General features: G+C 38.5%; 2 protein-coding genes across 11 annotated transcripts in view; one reads left to right on the top strand and one right to left on the bottom strand.

Annotated features, from left to right (window-relative positions):
• rap1gap2 (RAP1 GTPase activating protein 2) overlaps positions 1-16,585 on the top strand; it is a 93,801-nt gene extending 77,216 nt beyond the window's left edge. For 6 of the 10 annotated variants that reach the window (XM_023351546.1, XM_014472086.2, XM_023351548.1 and 3 more), the window contains 21 exons: positions 616-651; positions 2,303-2,335; positions 2,973-3,005; positions 3,439-3,660; positions 3,767-3,870; positions 4,885-4,963; positions 6,072-6,125; positions 6,760-6,843; positions 6,943-7,043; positions 8,146-8,275; positions 8,501-8,656; positions 9,909-9,980; positions 10,965-11,051; positions 11,170-11,310; positions 12,205-12,354; positions 12,659-12,771; positions 13,085-13,183; positions 13,322-13,451; positions 14,214-14,316; positions 14,401-14,474; positions 14,659-16,585. In XM_023351546.1, coding sequence (XP_023207314.1) covers positions 616-651; positions 2,303-2,335; positions 2,973-3,005; positions 3,439-3,660; positions 3,767-3,870; positions 4,885-4,963; positions 6,072-6,125; positions 6,760-6,843; positions 6,943-7,043; positions 8,146-8,275; positions 8,501-8,656; positions 9,909-9,980; positions 10,965-11,051; positions 11,170-11,310; positions 12,205-12,354; positions 12,659-12,771; positions 13,085-13,183; positions 13,322-13,451; positions 14,214-14,316; positions 14,401-14,474; positions 14,659-14,667 — 2,010 coding nt within the window. In that variant the 3' untranslated portion in view covers positions 14,668-16,585. Of the gene's footprint in view, positions 1-339; positions 440-615; positions 652-2,302; positions 2,336-2,972; positions 3,006-3,438; positions 3,661-3,766; positions 3,871-4,884; positions 4,964-6,071; positions 6,126-6,759; positions 6,844-6,942; positions 7,044-8,145; positions 8,276-8,500; positions 8,657-9,908; positions 9,981-10,964; positions 11,052-11,169; positions 11,311-12,204; positions 12,355-12,658; positions 12,772-13,084; positions 13,184-13,321; positions 13,452-14,213; positions 14,317-14,400; positions 14,475-14,658 lie in introns of those variants that run through there. The other 4 variants (XM_023351545.1, XM_023351551.1, XM_023351553.1 and 1 more) reach the window with 3 other exon arrangements.
• Positions 16,586-17,426: 841 nt separating this feature from the next.
• Positions 17,427-20,112, bottom strand: LOC111611923. Its single transcript, XM_023350921.1, has 5 exons — positions 19,806-20,112; positions 18,996-19,331; positions 18,661-18,894; positions 18,521-18,549; positions 17,427-18,413 (listed from the first exon to the last, which is right to left on the bottom strand). The coding sequence occupies exons 1-5, from the start codon at positions 19,855-19,857 to the stop codon at positions 18,315-18,317; spliced, it is 750 nt and encodes a 249-aa protein (XP_023206689.1). The 5' UTR covers positions 19,858-20,112; the 3' UTR covers positions 17,427-18,314.
• Between the last annotated feature and the right edge of the window lie 1,696 nt (positions 20,113-21,808).

Genomic DNA, 21,808 nt, shown 5'->3' with positions numbered 1-21,808 from the left:
TTAGGAAGCACCACCCTATTATTATACATTCTCTTAGCAATATTTATTTTTGTGAAATTCCTATGTTGTGGCATCATGATGTGTGAGTGTGAAGATATGCACACACTCTTTCAAACCTCTGTCTATGCACATTATGAGGGCAGAAGAATGTGAGCACGTGTAGACCATTATCACCTTCACAGCTTCTCTGTGCGAGGAAAGGTGGAAGCTCCTCCTCTCCCCTCTCTCCGCCCGGGGACGGAGACATGCAGCAGCACCCAGGCACGCTTGTGTTTGTGTAAGAGCATGTCCGTGGGCGTGTTGCCTTCAGAGGAAGTGGTTCCTTATCAGAATGTATTCAGGGGTGTGAGTCTGCTGCCCTTCCCTGCCCTCTTGACACTGTTGGAGTTGAAGAGTTCTGTTTGCGGCTGCACAGAGGAAGACCTTTAAATTCAGGCTGGTGGGTTTTGCATTCCGTGTTGAATCACCTGCATAAGGTGATAATTAGGCACAGCAGAAAAGCAATGACTTGGCTAATGTACAAACTTGACTTTGTGTTGGGAGTTATGTAAATCAAGGTTTGCCATAATTTACAGTTGTTTTACAGGCTTTCTAATGTTTTTATTTCTGTTTTAGTCTGCAGATTTCTTCGATATGCTGGAAAAGATGCAGGTAGGAAATGCTCCATTTTTATCCTATGAAAGTTCCTTTTCCTTCTGCATTGTTTGCATATCTTCCCTCCTCCTTTCCTTTATTCTCTTGGTGACTAGAAGGGGGCTTTGACAAACACTATAGAGCAATAATTGCACTGTTTCAGTGCTGACTTCCTAAAGGGCATCTTTCCTTTCTTTTTGTCTGCAAAACCTATCAGATGTACTGAGATTTTGTCTTTTATTCTCTGTCAACCTCCGGGATTAAATGTGTTTCTCACTTTGGATGGTGTGGATGCTTTGCGCAAGCTGTCTAGATCTCCTAAAAGATCCAGACAGACTATTTTCTCGCTCCCTAGTAGGAATACATTGATTTTTCTATTCCTTCTGAGCAACATTTGCCTCTCATTCTCTTTGCGACCACTTTGTGTCCTCCATGGACCCTGTGGGCATGGGCTTTGAGTAGTTGGAGGACAGATGGGGGTATCAAAACAGAATAGAATAGAGAAGAAAGAGGGACAGAGGCTTTCAAAAGACAACAATCACCATCAGGGTCACCACAAGCAACGGTTTCCTGTTCTTTGTTCATAGGTTAATGATTAGATTTTCACCATATGGGCATAGATATTAGTTTATTATGAGGTGATCAGTCAGTAAGAGATGATAGCTAGAAAATAGATTTTTTTTTAGGTAACAAACAATAACCTTTAAACAAAATTGTATGTTTTCTGTGCTGTGCATAAATATAATATTGTACCCCAAAACAATCTTTTGTAAGATCTATTTTTACCCTATCTGAGGCATGGGTGGAAGAAAAGTAAAAAGTGCAAATTACAAGGTTTTTCTTGTAAACATGAGTATGAAATATGTTAACATATTGTTAATAACAATTCAGTATTCTATAACGATTCAGTTTTTATTTATAACATAGTGTAGTTTATATGTGGACTGTCACTTTTTTTTAGCAATTTTAGCATCCTGCAATTTGAGGGATCCTGGTGTAAAACATAGAATGCTTTACAAACAATTCACAAACGTAGCAGATATTTACATTTTTTCTTTACACCTTTATATTCTTCATTTTCCACTTTCAACTCCTTCTAATCCCATTGAGTTCTTCAATGTCTCTGACTGAACAATGCATGCTCAAACAGACAAACTTAAAAGTGTAAACACGTAGATGTCTGGTGTGCCTGTGTCAGAAAGACGAGGTTACCAGGTTACTCCAGGTTACCTTTAAGTGACCATCGGGGGTAAAACCCATTGGGGAGCTCCAGTGTTTGGGACTGTCACTGAAGACGAGGTCCATATTTTTTTTTTATAGAATTAGACAGTTTGTTTATGCGTACATTATCACTATGTTTGCTACAGAGAACAGCTTTAGCCTGCATCTCGGTGCTACAGTAGCCCAAATGACATTTGAAAAGCAGCTTTCACTCGGTCTGATTTAGAGAGAGGATGACTAAGTGTACATATTACCTGTGTGTGCGAGTGCATGCGTGTGCCTGTGTGAATGTGCGTATCAGCAAATATGAGTCAGCTGTCATCTGGCAACAGAGAAAGTGAGGTCTGCAAACAAGAACATTGAGCTTCAGGCACCTTTTAAATGCACAGAACTTTCTTCCTGATCTTTCTGTTTTTCCACCCTCACGCTGCGACTGGACTCTAATAAGGTCCCCAAAGCTGAAGACACCAAAAGATGGAAGGTGTGGCCGACCGGACGCTTGGTCATGTCTTCTCTGTGGATCTCATTAGTTTATTTTATGATTTGACCTCCATTTGTCCATTTTCTGCTTTCCATCTCTGCCTCCTGGTGCCTGCTGCTTCTCTGTGATTGTTCGTCTCTCATCTGTCTGAACTCCCCTGTGTGCATTTCTTCAGATTTTTCTCAGAGCTTTTTAAAATGTAGAATCAATACTCCTCTGATCCGATTGATTATGAGCTGAATGAAGTCCAACTGTCAATTGATCCTCTGTGGCCTGCCAGTATCCTGGCTCCTGCTGCTGCAGAATATAAATGACCGTCTGTCCGTAGCCTTGCATTCTCGGGGGGGGGGGGGGGGGGGGGGGTACTGGAGTCTGATCGTGTTTAGAGGTCGTATGCTGGAGCCAGATTGCTTTGAATCAGAATAGCTCTGGCATCATTAATGGGGTGACACGCCCTCTCTGATTTTTTGCTAATGATTGTTTGTTTCAGCTTATTGCATCATCTCCTGAAAGTCCATTTTGGCATTATTATCCTTTGTGCCTGCACTTGCAATCTTACCGTTGTGACCTGTGAGGGTCACGAGATAAATCACTTCTTTATTAAGAAATACAACTCTTCATGTCTTCTCTGTTACAGGATGACTACATCCCCTACCCACGGATAGAAGATGTGAGTCATTTTCCAAACACACATTTACACCTTTCTGATATGCAGCTCTCAGCCAGAGGTGGTTTGCAGCATAGATGCAGAATTCAATACCTGTTTTATGCTTTTCTAATCTTTGCAGTGGCTTGAGAAGCACTCATGTGCTCTTACAAAGAACATCCACATTTAAGCTGAAATCAAATTAGACGCAGGTGGAATCTAATTACTAATTTGGGCATGTTTGGTTAATTTAGGAATGTTAGAGTAAAGAGGGTTGAATGCTTTTTGTTTTGTAGAAAAAAAACAAAAACAACATGCTTCATTTTGTTGGTTCATTCACAAACTATAGTGAATAGTTTTACCAGGCATTACCTTTCGCTTCATGTTACTAAAGTATTTCTTTCATTTCATTCTGACTTCCTCCCTTTTTCTTTCTTGCCCCACATTAATGCTATAGGTCCTGGAGAAAGGTGGTCCATACCCCCAGGTGATCTTGCCCCAGTTTGGGGGTTACTGGATCGAAGATGCAGAGGCACCAGCAGGAACCCCTTCCTCCTCTGAGTCCAGTTTCTGTGAGGAAGAGGATGGAGATGAGGGCATGAGCCCTGGCGGGGCGCATAGCTACCGCCTGGAGTGTAACAGCACAGCTCGAGCCTACCGCAAACACTTCCTTGGCAAGGTTAGGGTGTGTGTTTGCATAAATGTCAGTAACACTGTGTGTTTAGAGGGGCAAGTCTGCTGTTGTCTTTGACCTCAAATGTCTCTTCCTACTTTGATACTTGCAGGAGCACATGAACTACTACTGCACGGGCAGCAGCATAGGCAACCTCATCATGTCTCTGAAACACGAGGAGGCTCAGGGCCAGGAGTTTCTGCGCATCATGCTCAGGTACTCTAAGGAGAAGGATTAACTTTGCATTCATTTGACATGTTTATGGAGAAAAAACTGTAACTTTCTGAGTTCTTCTCATTTATCCTTGTCTGAATCTGCTTATGATGAGCAAAGATGGGGACTTTTATCCAATAAGCCAAACCATCACTCAAAGCAAAAATGTAAATATTAATGTTAGGCTTGGTTGCATATTTTTAAATCTTCAGTACCATAATGTACACCAGACCTGATTTGACAGCTTTTGCAAAATCTTCAACTATACTGTTTGATCTGTATTATTTTTTGTTTCTTAGAAACTGGGGCTGAATTGATTTTGTAAAGTTCAGACCTTTTATTAACCTATTGCAAATTATCTTTTTAAGTGTAAGCAGTAACTTGTCAGATTTTCATCACTTGCCAGTTTTCTCATTTATGTAAATTATCATGCAAGAGTCTGTTACAAATTTTATACGTTCCACATCATAGAGTTTTTTCTGGAGAAACAAATGGAAGCAGAATCTAAAAAAGATGAATAAAAATGGTCAGGAAACCTGCTAAAGAAAAATGTTTCTTGTCTTATTAAATAAATTCTGTTTGTCTGAATCACCATCAAACTTCTCTGAATCAGATAAGCCAAACAGGAACACAGAACTAGTGAGAGAAAAAAATGACACTGTTGTTGACAGTTGTCATTTGATTCGATTTGTGTCTCTGTAAATCTCAGCTTCTTGCCATTAACACAGTTGGTGTCATTTTCAACAGCACAGAAAAATATGTACTTTATTTTTATACTTTGCTTGGTCTCTGTATGGGTTTTGACAGGTGTTAATCTTCTCGCGACAGCTTCGAGTGACAATGTTCATATGATATTTACTATAGATTTGGTGCCAGTCATCCTTTCAACTTGTTAATATTATTTGTACCCACCAGAGAAACTGCATCTGAATTCAGTCTAAAACTTCAGATGTTCAAAAATTACTAAAATTGAGCTCATTGTTGACCAGCCCTCTGTTTTTTTGTTTGTTTTTGTAGATCTCGGACCAAAACAGTTCACGACAGAATCTCTTTAGCTGGCATCAGTCAGCTGCCCAGTGTGCCTCAGATTGCAAAGGTAAACAACTTTTTTCTATTGTTCACATAATTGTTATTAATAACAGAATCAAAAGTCTTTACCGCACATATAATTGCTACTGTCTTGTTTTCCTATACTACTGTATTGTTTGCCTAACATATTTCGTAATTTAGTCCGTCTACTCTGCACACTAAACTCTTTTTCATTCAGAAAAAGCACTGCACTTTTGGAAAATTTGACATTTATTAATAAAATCAATATAAGATAAAAAAAAATACTAAAAACAAACCTCATAATTTCCCAAATTTTGCATTAATTAAATAAATAAATCAATTCTACTTTATTAGCAGAACATTTTAATCCTAATGAGTGTAACTCTAAGTGCTTTGCATGCTTTAAAACACATAGGGGGACAAAACAAACTAAGAAATTGTCACGCTATGTAAATTAGTAAAATTGAAAAATGATACAGCAAATTGTCAGACAAATAAACAGTTAGTGGGGATGAGGAACTGAGTACTATTCACTCACTAGCTAATAGGTTTAATAGTAACTCCAATCATCATAGAGTCTTTTTAGAGGGTTTTGGGCTATGTAGTAATGAGTTTTTTTGTAGCAGTCTGTATCACAGGAGACCTGAAGAGGCCTCTGACTTAAGATATTCAGATGTTTTCACAATCTAATAAAAAGGATGCTCCAGATTCTACAGTATATTCTTAGATTTTAACAAATCATCCTCTGAACAATAAAATGTAGCGCAATCAATATGTATAACATGAGAGGAAAAGGGTAAAAGATCAAAATATCAGTCATAAATAAGGAAATTAAATAAAGGAGGAGTACAAAAATTGTTAAAACCCATTTAAGACAAAGAAAATAAACAACAATAAGAATAAGAATTTAGAAATTAATGAAATCAATGTTTTTAAGTTAAACTTAAAGCCAGTTTAACTATGCCAGTTATGTACTTAGTTTTCTTTTAAAAATCAAATCCACCTCTGTGTAAGTAAAACTCAATACATGGCACCATAAAGGTTTTTTGGTCTGTGAAAATCTGTATAAGCTGTCTGGCCCACGCTAGCAGTCAGAACAGAGAACAGGCAGCTTATGTTTGTGAGTTTCAGAGATCTGTCTTTGTTTATTTCAGCTGCTGTGTGACGATGCCACAGGACTGAGGTTCAGCCCAGTTCTCTACCCTCGGGTGAGTTTACACTCAGCTCCCACGTTGTGACCTCTTCCTGATCGCAGCTTTCACCTCCATTAAACGATTGTCCAATTTTAAATGTTTCAAATAATTTCTTGACATGTCTGCAGGCTTTTTATGTAAATGTTTGTATGATGCATTGTTATCTTTAATTATGTCTGCCAGCTTGTTTCCCTATCCACATCCGCCCTTTTTAATAAACCAGTCACTCAGTACTTTCTGACTGCTTTCCCAAAAATATATCCTGCTCTGTTACACATTTCACAACTAATAGTAATCTTCCTCTGCTGTATCTTCCCTGTTAAAGTAACAACTGATCATAGAATGACTTTCTAAGCTTGATGTGATGAATTTGCTGCTCCTACTGTGGGCCTGGTGATGGAGTGTGCTTTCAGCCTGTGCCTAAGGGAAGGAAAATAAGCCATCTGTGTCTCCGTATGCAACAGATAAGGCTTTAGGACCACCGCCGTCACTGGGGGCCACTACATTTTGTCACATATTGGCCCTTATGTAATACGGACCCGATAAAGCTGCCCATTGGAGCAGAAGAAAACATGTTTTCCTAATGGGTTTGACAAGCAAAGATTGTATAATAATTTGAGAGAAAAACCATACATTAATCCTTGTACAGGGATCCCAGCTGATAGTGGCGTATGACGAACATGAGGTGAACAACACGTTCAAATTCGGAGTCATCTACCAGAAATTTGGACAGGTGAGCAATTTTTCCTTATACAGCCGTTCACCACTCAACTGTCTAAATATAAATGGCTACATGTTCTTTCTCCTTCTCTTTGGTGTGAAATTCACTCAGACATCAGAGGAAGAGTTATTCGGAAACAATGAGGAGACGCCCGCTTTCAAGGAGTTCCTGAGTATCTTAGGAGACAACATTGAGCTCCAGGATTTTAAAGGGTAAGGGCTGGAAAACAGTGCAATTCAACAGGAGGAGAAAAAGAAAACTGACATGATTATAACAAATAAGCAGGAGAAAGAGGAAAGGCCAAATGAGGATTGAAAGGAAAAATACAGGAGTGCATTTTAAAGGAAGTTGAGAGTGGGGTTTAATTACTGTAACCTTGTCCTGCTGCTACAGACTCAGCATGCAAACTGGCAAAAGTGCTTAGTGAAACAGATCTGAGGAGAAAAGTGCCACATGGACATGTAATCAGAGCTTTGGATCCTTTTTTAAATTATTTTCTTCCTCTGCTTTAGTACACTCTCACACTTTCCATTTTAAAGCTTCAGGGTTAGGGAGAAAAAAGCCTGGCATATTAAACAGTCACTTCTGACAGCTCATTAAAGGGAAACAATCAGTATTTTTGAAGTAGGGTTCTACTGAAATGTTACAAACAGTTAAAATCTTACCTGCAATAGATAACTCTCTCATTTACTATGAATACAGATTAGTTTGTGCCGCAGGCAGAAAATAATGTTTAACTTGAGAGGGGCAGAGATCAGAGCGGAGATCTTTGGCACTGAAACAACTCTGCCGTGTTTGAAACGGTACCTCAAAAAACAGCTGCCATTCAGAGTGACCACCTGATACAAATGTAAAAAAAGAAAAAAAAGAAAAATCTGGAGGTAGAACCAACTGCTGTTTTTTAATTTGATATGGAAGCTCTTGCCTTTCTTTTAAGTATTTGATCTGATTAAGTTAATTTTACATGTTTTTTACATGTTACTTTTTCTGTCCATGTTTGAAAGAGGAAAATATTTTTGTCACTAAACATCTTGTGTTCATTTTCAATGTAAATCACATGTAAATGTGATGCCAGTTTCAAAGTTCATAAAATAACTTACATAAACCCCTGTATGAAGTGGAAGATGTCCATATTTGTTTATGCTTCTCTGAGACTTTCTTCATGCAATAGATCTGGATTTATGCAAAAATGATTAACTACTTTAAATGACATCAAATATCTTGAACAATCCCTTTAAAGACAAAATTTATTAAGATAGAGTCACGGCTGGAGGTTGAGTACAACGTAAAACATCGGTTTTGATGATGTTCCAGGTTCCGCGGCGGACTGGACGTTTCTCATGGACAGACGGGATCTGAATCTGTCTACACTGTCTTCAGACACAGAGAGATTATGTTCCATGTTTCCACTAAGCTTCCCTTCACCGAGGGTGACGTGCAGCAGGTACCAGGCTGGAATACTGGCTTTAATTCTGGCTACTTAGTGGATTTAACAGCTAAGTATAGATGTTTTGAGTCAGGAGCAAACTGGTCAGGTCTGGTCACTGTCAAAATAATTGCTTGTTCTAATAAAAAACGAAAATAGATGGAAAAATGTAACTTCCTGAGAAGTCTTCCTAATTAAAGAGTGGTGCAAACAGTGACTTTCTACTGGCTTTCTCCTCCACAGCTCCAAAGGAAAAGACACATTGGAAATGATATTGTGGCTGCGGTCTTCCAGGAAGAGTCCACACCATTTGTTCCCGACATGATCGCCTCCAACTTCCTGCACGCCTATATTCTGGTGCAGGTCGAGAACCCCTGTACAGATCACACCACCTATAAGGTACGATGCATACCTTTCAGTGGAAATCAATATAGCAGAGAGCTAATAGACTATAATAGACTGGTTTCCATATAGCAAGGAGAACAGTACTATCTCGGAAAAAGACACACATTATTCAAGAGTTTGTAGAACCAGATTTAGCAGTAACTACTTTTAATAGTGGTGTTCTGTCTGACTTTTTCAGTTTATTACACTTGTGGCTGAATTGCTTCTTCTTTACAGCATTGCTTCAGTTCACTGAGTTCACTTGTTTGCCTGGGAGCCAGTGTTAGCCAAGTTTCAGTTAGCGTTGACTTTACAGCAAACCCTCATCTAGCATCTAATTAGAAGATGCAGTGTAGAGCTGGACATCACTTATTAATTTCAGCTTTAATTATGCAAACTTATAAAAGACAAATGTGCCAACACTAAGTTTGTCTTCTTTAGAATCAGAAGTGAACACATCATTAAGAAGAGTCATTCTGAGCAACCCGTTCACCAGAATCCCTGGAGAGATGCTTGAGTCACATTACGAGCCTGTTAATCAAACAACAGAAGGGTGAAGCTCACTAAAGTGTCCAGGACCGACACACCCAACATTTCTCCTTTCAAACAATTTTAAATAAACACCACCCACTTGTAAAACAGCATTACAACTTGAGTTTACAGGGAACTCGGTGTCAGTAAGCTGCCTGGTTGCAAAGAAAGTCCAAGCCATCACCCTTCCACTACTGTGCTTAGGACTTATTCTGAAGTGTTTGTGGTAATATGCTTTATGTGGGATGTACATTATGGCTAAATATAATGTGATCCTGCATGTGCAAATGATTTTGTTTCCAAGCATTTTGCAGTTCCACTTTGAAGCCAGGAGTCGTTCTTTAATATTTTTTGTTAGAGAGAAGACACCTTGATCTTTTTTCTCATTGAGATAAAAGTTGACATTTAACTTGCCAACTGCATACAGCACAGACTATCTGTTTTAGAGTAGGCAACCATTAACCCTGATTAGCCACAATTGCTGTAAGGTTGTTGCTCATGTCTTTCCTCCCTGGTGTTGTGCTAACACTTGTTTGCTGTATGGAGTTTGTTGAGCTTGCTGAAGATCAGGTGCTTTGTTTATCAAAACCAAAGCACCTGGTTGGTATTTTTCACCTTAAATCTTCTAGGAGAGACTAGAATCTGCTTGGTTTTCTTTTCCAGGATTATATTTTGTATTCTGTTATCAGTCAATGATGCAATGCTATGCTTGTCTGAGTGACTGTTGTGTCATCAGGTGTCTGTTACAGCAAGAGAAGACGTTCCTCCTTTCGGGCCTCCGCTCCCAAACCCGCCCGTCTTCAAGAAGGTGAGGGAAAGAGTTGAACTTTATTTGTAGAATAAATTAACCTGCTATTTAACAGTATTCCGTATTTTCACTTCAATAAAACCTTAAGACATGCAGCAAGTTATAAATATTAGATATTTTGTCTTGCTTGTCTGTCATGCATTCCTCAATATTTCCAACCTTTAGGGTGCCACTAAAGTGCTCTGTTTGGAAACCAGAAAACATAATAATAAAAAGAGAATACTAGCCAGCAGCTCTGCAAGCCTTCATGGTCACTGTCAAAGTAGAGCCATTTCTGTGGACGGACTGGAGTACTCGGTTCATTACCCACAACAGGCTGAGAGTGACCTCACTGTGGTGAATCAGGGGGCATTTCTGCTGGATAAATCAAGTTAGCAGCTTGTCAGAGTGATGGGCATTTAGAAGAGAAATCCATCAAATAAAACTGAAAACGTACATATTTCATGCTACAATGTAATTATGTGGATGAATACACAACTAAGTATGAATAACAGAGCGAATTCCAGTATGCTCCAAAAATAACCAGACATTTCTGTATGTGAGGATGGATTTATTTAGCTACTAGAAATATGTTCCAAAACTGTAAATATTTTATATTTGATGAAAAGAGAATGAACTATGAAATTGTACTCTAAAATTAGACAATAACAAGAAATGTTTTTATGCATGTTCTTCTGTTTTGTGTTATGTATTGTGGAGTGTGTTTAGTTTTCCTATTTGGTGTTTGTAAATATCTATTGCTGTCATTCCAACTGAGAAGCGTAGAACAGATTAAATGTTTATGGTGACTTTTTTCATTTAAATGGTAATTTATTTTGACTTAAATTTGCTGCTTGCTTTGTGTAAAGACTAGTTGTACCTTCTACTATTCTCACTAAAATGACATTGCATTTAAGAAAATGATAAGATTGAGAAACTTGATAAAAACCAATACATTTTTTTTATTACCTCGTCTCTTTTTTCCCCCCGCATCTTCACAATCAGGGTCCTGAGTTCCGAGAATTCCTGCTAACAAAGCTGATCAATGCCGAGAACGCCTGCTACAAATCTGACAAATTTGCCAAACTGGAGGTGACGCACGCCACACACTCCAACCCCACAGCCCACCCTCCAATTACTTTTCAGCTTCATCCAGCAGCTGCAGACCCTTTTCCTAAACAGCTTTTGTGTGCGGCTGAACTCACTGCAGGGACGCACACGGGCCGCCCTGCTGGATAACCTGCATGACGAGCTGCACAGACAGAGCCAGGCGGTGCTGGGACTCGGGCAGATTGGGGAGGAGGATAAGCTGGAGAACGGCGGACATGGAGGTCTGCTCGAATCGTTCAAGGTGAACATAAAACCCAGACAAAAGTACATCAGGCAATCTTTTCTCAGCTCTGTGACATTTATTTGATCACCATCATTACACTCCTAGGTCAGATAAATGTCACAGGTCTGCAACATGGCTTAAGGTGTGAAACCACTGTTATCACAATGGATGCCTCTTTTTCACAGTCCTCAAAGACTTAAACTCTATATAGAGAATGTGCAGTCGGGGCTGAGAAGACGTGCTTACATCCGAGTGTGAATGTAACACCCCGAAGTGTTCATGCTTGTATTTTTCTTTCTCTTTCCACTCTCTACCCTTTTTTGATTCCATTTTCTTTGTTCACATGTGTAGATTAGCTGAGGTCGATGGGACCAGTTAGAGGTAGCGATGACAAAATGTGTGAACATGGTGATGATTTGACTCTCTGACTTTTTTGCAGGGATTGTGGATATCTGCTGCTTTGCAGTTTGTGCAGACAATCCCAGGAGGGGCTATTCTCATTGCTCTCATTGCTCTGGCAGTTTATCACCTGTCTGTATTACTGTAAATGAATGAGAAGATTATAATTTTACAATAAAAAAAGATTGTTGTACTGTTTGAGTTGTAGTGTTCATGCTTTCTAAGAATATGAGGTTTTGATGTTCTTATGTTAATATTTCTGAAAGTTTCAGGACTAGGTATGAAAATATGAAATCAACAAAAAAGAGAAACCCACATTTCCAACTATGCTGCTCATTACATCTTCCATTGAGAATGCTGCCCTCTGGTGGACATAATTTGTAAATACATTCTCATGCTGTCCCTCCACGTCGTTCCCTTGCAACAACCTTTTGTCTACCAATCTGCATCAGTTTGTTCCTCACTACTTTTCTCTGATCCACTCCTTGTTTTGCTTCCTTGTTCGCATATCAGAGGGCCATGCGCGTCAGGAGCCATTCCATGGAGACCGTGGTGGGTTCTCATCGTCACCGGAGCCCCGGGGTGGCAGGTGGGGTCCCTGCCAGCCTCAGTGGCGGGGGATTGCCACAAAGCACCAGTGAATGCACAAAGAGCACCTTCACTGTAAGTGAATTAATAATAAAGAGTGAGAGAGAGAGAAGAACGAGATCTAACTGTTACCGTGTGACTAACAGAGCTTTCTTTGTTAGCTTCCTTGTGAAAACCTGCAGAAATTTGATTGCCAGACTGTGATTGTGTTAGAGTTTTCATGCCTTAGAGTTTCCATGTAACGATTCATTAGATATTAGTTCTGTTGTTAGCTTGATCAAATTAGGCCTTTACAGCATTTATATTTAGAGTGGTGGTGAAGCTTTCTTTCTTCTTTTTTTTTAAAGTAAGGTATTAATTTATCATCTGTGATCTCCAGCCTCCTGTTCTGTCAGCCAAATCTCCTTTAAAGAGCCCAGTGAAACGGCGCTCAGGCCTCTTCCCACGTCTCCACTCCAGCACAGACGCTCCATCAGACAAACACACACGCAGGTCAGTTCTCTACATTTTTAATCTTTTCATTTCCTGTTTTGTTTTGTTTGTTTGTTTTTTTTGCCAAAGAAAAATTTTACAATTGTTGTATAGGGGTTGAATACAAATACAGGTCTGTTTTTGAAATTGTGTTTAATTGCATTCTAAAAACATGTCTCTCTTTTGCCTTCTAATTCCCAATTATGCACAATTTCTGCTGGGCGATTGCATAAATTTAAAAAAAAACGATAAACATAAGCATTCATACATTTTGTGGTGGTATTGTGACAAAATGTGGAAAGGTTCAAGCTGTGTGGTCGTGGTTTGTCTGCAGTGATCATAAACCAGCAGAGATCTGCCAGCATTCCCAAGAGGTGAGGTCAGAGACATCATCCAATCCCAGCTCACCTGAGATCTGCCCCAACAAAGAAAGGTCACCTTGAAGCTAAAACTTGATTTTTTTTAAAAAAATTATATAAAATTACAATTGTGTTCTAGGGTTAACTATGGCAAATTTAAAGAGTGTCATCTTAACCACATGCTTGGTCCTCTGTTGCTTGTCCATCAACAGGCCTTTCATTAAGCACAAGGAGTGCAGCAGCGGCAGCAGCTGTAGGCCCAACATCTCTCGCTCTTCGTCTAGCACCAGCAGCTTCAGCAGCACCACGGGGGAAACAGAAGCTCTGGAGGAGCTGGAGACAGTGGGTAGAACATTTATTTCATCCACGGTTGACGTGGAAAACTCTGGGAATTAATATAAAAAAGAAATGGGAACATTTTAAAATGGAAAAATACACATTTGTAACAAATCGGGAGGCTAAGAGGGGTGAAAAAGCTTTTAAAGGTGGAAAAAGTCCATAATTGCTCAGAAGTGCATAATAGTAGGAATTAAATGTCAGCTTATAATTTGAAGTACCGTAATGCAAATCTTCTCATGTTCCTTGGCTCAGGTGACACCTCTTGTCATTGTAGCAGTAATTTTATGTGAGACATGCTGCTTAAAAATGGCACCTTGTGAGATTAGAATTGTCAGAGTAATTTAAGGCACCAAGTATTACAAATTGCGTTGAAGGAGGTGCAGATCCAAGCTTTTAATGCACAGGACAAATTTCCTCTGTTACATTTGATTAGAACATTAAGATATTTATCTTGTCTGGGTCACATTTAAAAGATCTTATCAGCACTTTAGCAAATAGGAATCTAGCTTTTTTTAAAAGGGTTGCATATGTGCAATGATACATATGTTGAATAATGTGATTTTTTTATGTTAAAAGTCCCTCTTCAGATGCTCCTTTTTCTCCATTTTTCTGTAAAGTTAAACACATTAGAATATTAATTATTAGTAGCTATCCCATGCGTTGCCTTCAGAGTGGGCAAAATTTAAATAATTGATTCTTTTCAGTCACTATTGTTCAGTGCCTTTTTCTTTACAACATTATGATGCGTTTGCTTCTTCCTTATAGGTCAGTCATCCATCCATCACATCCACCTCTGCCTTCAGTCCCGCCCTGAGCATCGACAGCCAGGGATCGGGTACGCCTGTCATCATGTGCCGCAGTCCAACAGGTAAATTGTAAATTTGATCTAGTGAGAGGAAAACTAGTTAAAAAGAAATGGTTGCCAGTTTTTGTTTATGCTTATATTCTGCAGATGGAAAAGGGAAAACATCACCCAGGTCAAGTTTGAAGTTCCGCTTTGACAAAATGAGCCACTCATCCACAGCTGTAAGTCTCAAATAGACCCCAAATGATAGCAATTGTGTTTATCAGCAAGGGTTTGGAGTGTATTATCAGATTTTCATAACAGAAAATGTTCAATAACAAAAACAAAATAGAAAAATATAACAAAGCAGCATGGAAGAAGCTGCTGTTTTTATTGATTTCTCTCTCCTTTCTCTCTCTCTTTCAGTCTGAGTAGATTTGGGGAAGGAAAAAGCATCAGACTTCCTCAGTGAAGAAGCAGCGTGATTCTGAGGAAGTTGACTAAATCACAACATCACCAGAAAAGTAAAACATTTGTGCAGCCTTTTCTTATAACCATAAGCAAAAGGCTAATCTGACTAGAGCTGCACAGGAGATCCTGCACACCATAGACATACTGATATAACTGTGAGTGTAAGTGAAGAAAAGCAGCTCATACACGTTCACTGTCTTTGAAGCAACTTTTAGCTGCTTGAATCTAGCTGCAGCATAACTCTTGTTGTTCCTATCACTTGACGGTCTTGGCATGGCTGTAAAACTGTGAGTGTAGGGCAGGCTGTAGACTGCGCCTCAGCTTTTTCTTAGACACCATCTTTCAAACCAGTGTACAAGTTTATGGCCGAACTGTTAGTCCTCATCCAGCCAACTGTTGAGCACTCTGTGGAACCAACGACAGACCGCAGGATATTCCTTTACCTTTACCCTTCAATGGTATGTCTGCAAGCAGTTCCTCTTGTGCTTTGAGAAAAGAAACAGTGAGCAGAGACTCTCCCACATTCACAAAGACCTAATGTATAGTCTACTTACAGTAGCAAAGCCTTGTGGAACTGTGGAGCCTGAACTTCTTCGTTATGAATATTAACGCTTTTTTAGAAAACAGCTATGATTTTTGGAGACGCTTTTGTAACCTTGGTACCCATTGCATTGTGTCCGCAGCACTCTAAAGATGTCTCCCAGCATTTCTATATCTGTCGGGGTGATCCACAACACCCTGGTTAGACACAGTAGGAGACACTGCCAGCACATTTTAGCCACAAGCTTATTTTAGCCCAAGCTGCACCTTACAATCTCTCCAAAGCCCTTTTTTCTCTGCTTGTGTGTTCAATCTCTCACTGTGTGAGAGGATGACAAGTTCCTGGATCTGGTTACAGCACAGCTTGTGGGAAGCCAAACTACACCCACATTTTCTGAAGGGGACAAAAAGACATTGCACTTACTAAAAAACATTTCACCTCCGTGTACCTTCCATTGAAGCTTGCTAGCTTGGTGTATCAGCATACTTGCTCTGTGGTGCTTGTTTTTGGGGGGTATTTTTAGCAGGGAAGTTTGCCAGTGAGGGAATCGTTGAAGACGACTTGAAAGATATGCTCCACCAGGCCTTTGAACCACCTTTTATAGAAATTACTTTTAATGTGAATTACAGTCTTGTCATTTGCGTTTAATGCCATCGTAGCTATGGTTTCAAACCCTTAAGTTGCAAAGATAGTTTCTCTCAAGCACAACGGGGCCATGAATCTTCTGTGATTGTCAGCTAGCTATCGACATGTTAACATTAGCATTAGACTTCAACATTGACTTCTGTGTTTTTAATGTGACCAAACTAGAAAGTGTTTGGATGAATATTGTGTTTTACTGCACAGGAAACTATTGGTGAAGTTGAAGATGGCTTAGCAAACTAAAGTTTCAAAGTTCACACACATTGCAAATGTCCTCGTTTATTGAGTTTTAACGTCTTGGGAAGTTGCTCTGGATGAAGTTACTTGAAATGTATGTTTTAATATGCCTAAACTAGCACATAATTTTGAAATGGGATAGGCCACCAATTACCTCGTGTAAGGAGAGCAGGGACAGAAGAAACAGGAAGTTCTGTTTATCATTTTATTTGTAGCGGTATTGCCCAAAAATGTCCTGCAGTCTTTTTCTCTGTTGACATGCTTAATTTATTATACTAACTTCTTTTGCATTGATGTCATGTACAAACAAATCACTGCAGAATATGCTAATTAATTAAAGCAAAATTATAAAATGAAGATATATTAATTTAAGAAATGTCTAAATAACGTATATGTATATTTGGTTATGTAATGTGCCACTGAGAATTTATTCTACAATAAAATGTTGTATTTTGTGCCATATGTGTTTTTTTTTTTTTGTTGTTTTTTTTTACTTTTTTCAATGTGTCCACACAATACACATAATTTATAAAATACACTTAATTAATTTTTGGAAGTAGATCAAACTCAAACTTTCACCCTCAGATGGAAATCAATTGGTTAGGATGTTCAATAACAACTCAGGAATAACCAGTGCTCTACCATAAAGACACCAGTGTCACTATTCACAGAAAAACAAGTTTAACATCAACACACACTGAATATTTGAACATAATGCCAAGATGAACATTCAGATCAGTCATATTGGGGGCGGTAAGCCTAACACTACCATACCAGGTATCAACCATGGGGGTGGCAGTATGTTTTTCTTACATCGTAGATTGTAAAACGTTGATGAAATAATGAATATAAAAAATAATCCGACATCATTTCATTTGTTTCTTCTTGTGGATTCTGCTCTGTCGAACCCCTAGTCCAGGGGTCCCCAAACTTTCTCCTGTGAGGGCCACATAACTTGTCCCTTCTCTGATGGGGGGGCCGGGGTCAGTTTGTAACAGAAAAAGTGTGACGATTGTAAGAGTGCTAAACATAAAAATGTATTGTTTTTCAGAAAGCACAATCAAATAACCTTTTCTGGATTCTTCAGAGAACAAAAGTTAGGAAATAACACTATTTATGAAATAAATAATAACCAAATAACACTGGGTTCTCCACATAAAAAAAGGGTTAGGGTCAATTATATGCATGTATAAAATAGTTACTAACTAGTAGTTAATAATAAATAAAGTTCATTACTAACATTTATTTTATTGCAAAAGTCCAACTTATCAAATAAAAATGCACATATATGAAAATACTCTGGTATTGTTCAGGGGGCCGGACCAAATGTGGAGGCGGGCCGCATCTGGCCCGCGGGCCGTAGTTTGGGGACCACTGCCCTAGTCGGTCGAGGCAGATGGCTGCTTGTACTGATCCAGGTTCTGCTGGAGGTTTTGTCCTGTTAACGGGAGTTTAATTCTCTTCGCTGTCACTACATGCATGCTCTGTAGGAGGGATTGCTGTAAAGTCAACGACTCAATGCAAGCTCGTCCAGAAGGAGTGAAAATTTGAAATTGATGACTCAATGCAATCTGCTCGGTTTCCTTAGATAGAAACCTTTTAAACTACTTAGAATAATTTACTGAGCTTAATGTACTGCTTGATCACTAGAATAAAGTAAATGTTTATTTTTAATTAAAAAATGCCTCAAGATGATTCATTTGGTGTGAATCGGTACTCTATAAATAAAACTTAGCTGAATGGAATTAATAAAAATTAAGAACTACCTCGAGGTTATTTAACTTTACCTCAAATCAACAGCTAGACAGTTGAAACCTGTGCGCATTAGTTATGACAGGACAATAATCCTAAACTTGCTTTTGTAATGTACAAAGTAGGCTGACACTGAGCTTCTTGGATAGCCCTTATGATATGATAAATATTTGGGTCAGTGCAAGAAAACCATCTCATTTAAACAAGTTATCACCTCTAATGGAAAGCTTTGCATCCAACCAGAATGATGCCAGGATCTTGGTGATGGCTCAAAGACACTGAATCACTGAAGTTCTGTCCAATATGATCATTCCACTACAGAACAAGAACTGGAAAAATAGATGAAGGCCCAAATAAATGGGCCTTCATCTAACCCTAACCCTATACCACAGACCTTTGGACCCGACTGCTCCATATCTCCGTCTTCTGTCTTCTGCTGTCAGAAAAACCTGACAGATGAGTAGACAGTGGGTTCAACTGGCTCTCTCTGAGCCTTTTGATTCCTCAGGGCATCTTGGGAAATGTCTGCATACAATAACTGTAACATATAGGATGAAATAAAACTATGTGAAACTTCTTCAACATCAAATACACCGCAGACAGACTTGTGGCACTGCACATTACAAAGGCAATACTTTCCCCTACCTCTGGCTTTTGCTGGGATGGTGAGGGAGCTGTAAAAGTTCAATCAAAATAAAAGTTTAGCTCTGACAACATTAACATTACATTTACATTAATTTCTCACCTCTATGGTTTAGACTCCTAAAGTTAAAATTGTTAGATACCTTTGTGAGGAGGAGCAGTGCGTTTCTTTGGTACTGGGCGTCGGGGTGGAGGCTGTGGAGGCTGATGTGATCTATCTTTATGTCCATCTGCAAGTAAGACCTCTATCCTGGGATGTGGCTGTTGCTTGACCTCTGAACTCAGGCAGCGAGCCAATCCCAAAATGACAGGAAGACAAAGAAAGGCGCCAGTGCAGACCAGAACCCTGTGTAATGGTTTTCTCTCAAAGGCAACACCTGCATGTTGGGGATGACAGAGAAGAACAACAATGCACAAACACTAATGACTAAAATATGCATGATCCATGTTTGATTAGCACATGCAAATGAGTATATACCTTTTGTGACATTCACTTGCATCCAATGGCTTACATCATGGCTTCCATCACTCCATTTCACATTGCATGTGTAAAACCCTTCATCTGACTCTCTAACACTCAAAATCTTTAAATGTAGTTTGCTTTGATTGGCACTGACTGGGCCAATGGTGACACGGTGCGTTGCACTGTTTTCAACAGTGGTTGAAGTTGTGAGATTTTGCCTTTTCCAGTTGCCTGTCCAGTTACCTCCACAGTGTTGAACCACACAGAACAGAGACAAACTGCCCCCTGCAGGCACCAAGAATGTCTCACGTTTTCCAAATACACCATAACTGCATTCTTCAGAAAAAACACCTAAATGACAGAGCATTCAATTAGATTAATAAAGGGCATTTTGTTTGAAAAAGCTAAATTGGCAGCAGTCATTCACTTTACTCATACACTTGGTTTCTATATGTTTAATATTCCTTAAACCACAAAAAAGCCTTAAAATGAATTAATCATTTAATGAAGAATAATCTCAAAAAGTCTGAATTTTTAAATTTCAAAAGAGAACACCTGATTTGTTAAAATAATATGGAAAAATATCAAGTACAAGTGACATAAGAGTAAAACTTTACTTTGACTTATCATGGCTTTATGAACAGTATGTATTCATCTTAGTCAAATTATACAACTACTAAGACGACCAACCATTACTTTGGAAAATTGCAGTTTTATTTCCTGGAGCTTCCTCAACAAAATCTAACCAAATACAAAACGTAGCTTGAAATGTGACAAGACAGCATGCACGTTTTCAGACTAGGCTGAGTTGAAAAATGTTCTTACCTCCTTGAAGGATACACAGACAGCTGATCACACGCAAGGTAAACGCATACATGTCTGGAAAAATAAACAATGCTGCTGTTCAGTAAGCGCAAAATCTCAGTTCCCTTGTAAAGATCAAGTCTCCATGTTGTGGTCCACTGAAATAATCTGACAGTCGAGCACTCTTTTAACTTAACATGACCTGTTTATTCAAACCATTTTCAGCCTTTCTCTTAGCCTTTGCTATTTCTGTGACTGCCAGGGATCATTTTCGGTTTTCGCTTTTCTTGCTGCTTTTTTTTTCTCTAGGGGGCGTCAGAGGAAGGAAGTGAAACACTAATCCAGCCCCTTCACACTTTTCTGAACACAAACACACATGTTAGGATTTGATTTACAGGAAAGCACTGACTTCAAGAGCAGGAATACCGACTTTCAAGCAGGAAATGAGGCTCATTTCAAGGAAGTGTAAACTCCAGTCTTACATAAGACCTCAGAAACTCATTTGTTCTGCTTTGTATTTTCTGTAGCTCTTGTGGCTTATTTGAGTTGATTTGTTTTTGACATTTAAAAAAAAACATTTTAACAGATGGTTGATTTATGAAAGCAACTTGAGCTTGTACATATAATAACTTCATGCAGATCATTATTAATTTTTGGATTCAAAAAATGTGAAAGTTTCTGGGATTTCTTAAACATCTGGGCTTACTAAAGTATACATTGCTCTTAAATTTCACAACATCAATTTAATTTGTTATGATGTCAAGCAATAGATCAACATAAAGCAGCACATAACTGTGAGTGACTTTCTGAGAAATTAATAATTTTAGTAAAACATTTTTACTAGTTTAATTCTGAAACTATGACACATTTGTCCTATTCTGATTCCCTTAAATAAAATGCAGTCCTCCCAAAAGCTTTTAGAAGTCACCTAATTGGTAAATAATATTAATCTCTATTATTTTAATCTCAGTGGAAATCCAGCTATATTCTGAAGGTGTTAAGAGATTTGATATTGAACATTAGTGAACAAACAGCATAATGAAGACCAGATAACACAGATAAATATGTGGAGAAACTGAGAGCAGGTAAAGGTTATTAAAATTAATACCCATGTTCTTCCGAGTGTAGTTGCGGTGCTATATTTAGGGTATTATCAGTCTGGTCCTATAGGAATACCTATAATCTGAAGTCTGTCATAACTTTTCAAACTTGTATTTGCAGAGATAGTTTAAGTCTATACATACTGCACACAATTTGTGTTCCTTTGGAAACGTTTTATAAAATTGTTGTATCACAGTTGTGCACAGCTACTCTTAGGTGTTTTTGTACTTAGTCATTTTGAAAACCAATAAATTTCAGTTCTACCTTCTGCTGGCTGTGACAATGCCCTCATATTTAATTCAATTCATTTCAATTCAGTTTTAAAGTACTTCATCAATCCCAGAGGTGAAATTAAATGTTATAACTCATTCAATTTTTGTCAAAATGTTGTTGCAGATGCAGATGGCTCTAGGCAGGAAGGATCTTCTGTTAGAATCTGTATTACAGTGGCTGTGGAGAAACCTCTGACTGAAGACATTTTGTTTTTCTATAACAAGTAATACTGTCAGGTTTTGTTTCAGTTTGAAGGGAGGATTTTGTAAGCTCACATTGGACTTAAAAAATGTGTTTGTTTCTGCAAGAAATAAAGACCCCCTCTTGGTTCTACTTTACATATAATATTTGTGAAGATTAGAAATTGATTTCTGAGCCAAAGGTCTAATACTTTAAAAATATTGAAAAGATTGCTACATTTTTGCTGGGGATTGGGGAACAATGATTTTTGATGTGTTCAACTGTAATTGTTAGTCTAATTGTATATAAATTATTGCCTAATTGTCTTATATACAGATGCCTATATTAAGTATTGATAATCAGAAATAGACATTAAAACAATATATTTCTGTTGTATGTATCACAGTAACACAAACGTTTCAAGCGCTTTTACTGTGTCACATTTTGGCAGCGCTAATTTTACTCCCATG

The sequence above is a fragment of the Xiphophorus maculatus genome, chromosome 18 (assembly GCF_002775205.1).
Source record: "Xiphophorus maculatus strain JP 163 A chromosome 18, X_maculatus-5.0-male, whole genome shotgun sequence".
In the NCBI taxonomy this organism is placed as follows: Eukaryota; Metazoa; Chordata; class Actinopteri; order Cyprinodontiformes; family Poeciliidae; genus Xiphophorus; species Xiphophorus maculatus.
This window is presented reverse-complemented; position numbering and strand designations above follow the sequence as displayed.

Excerpts from the sequence above, each read along its gene's own strand:
- LOC111611923 (XM_023350921.1), bottom strand. The coding sequence starts at position 19,857 with ATGTATGCGTTTACCTTGCGTGTGATCAGCTGTCTGTGTATCCTTCAA. Across the intron at positions 18,550-18,660 it reads CACTGCTCCTCCTCACAAAG|CTCCCTCACCATCCCAGCAA; the intron begins GTATCTAACAAT and ends GAACTTTTACAG. Across the intron at positions 18,414-18,520 it reads CATCCCAGCAAAAGCCAGAG|TTATTGTATGCAGACATTTC; the intron begins GTAGGGGAAAGT and ends TATATGTTACAG.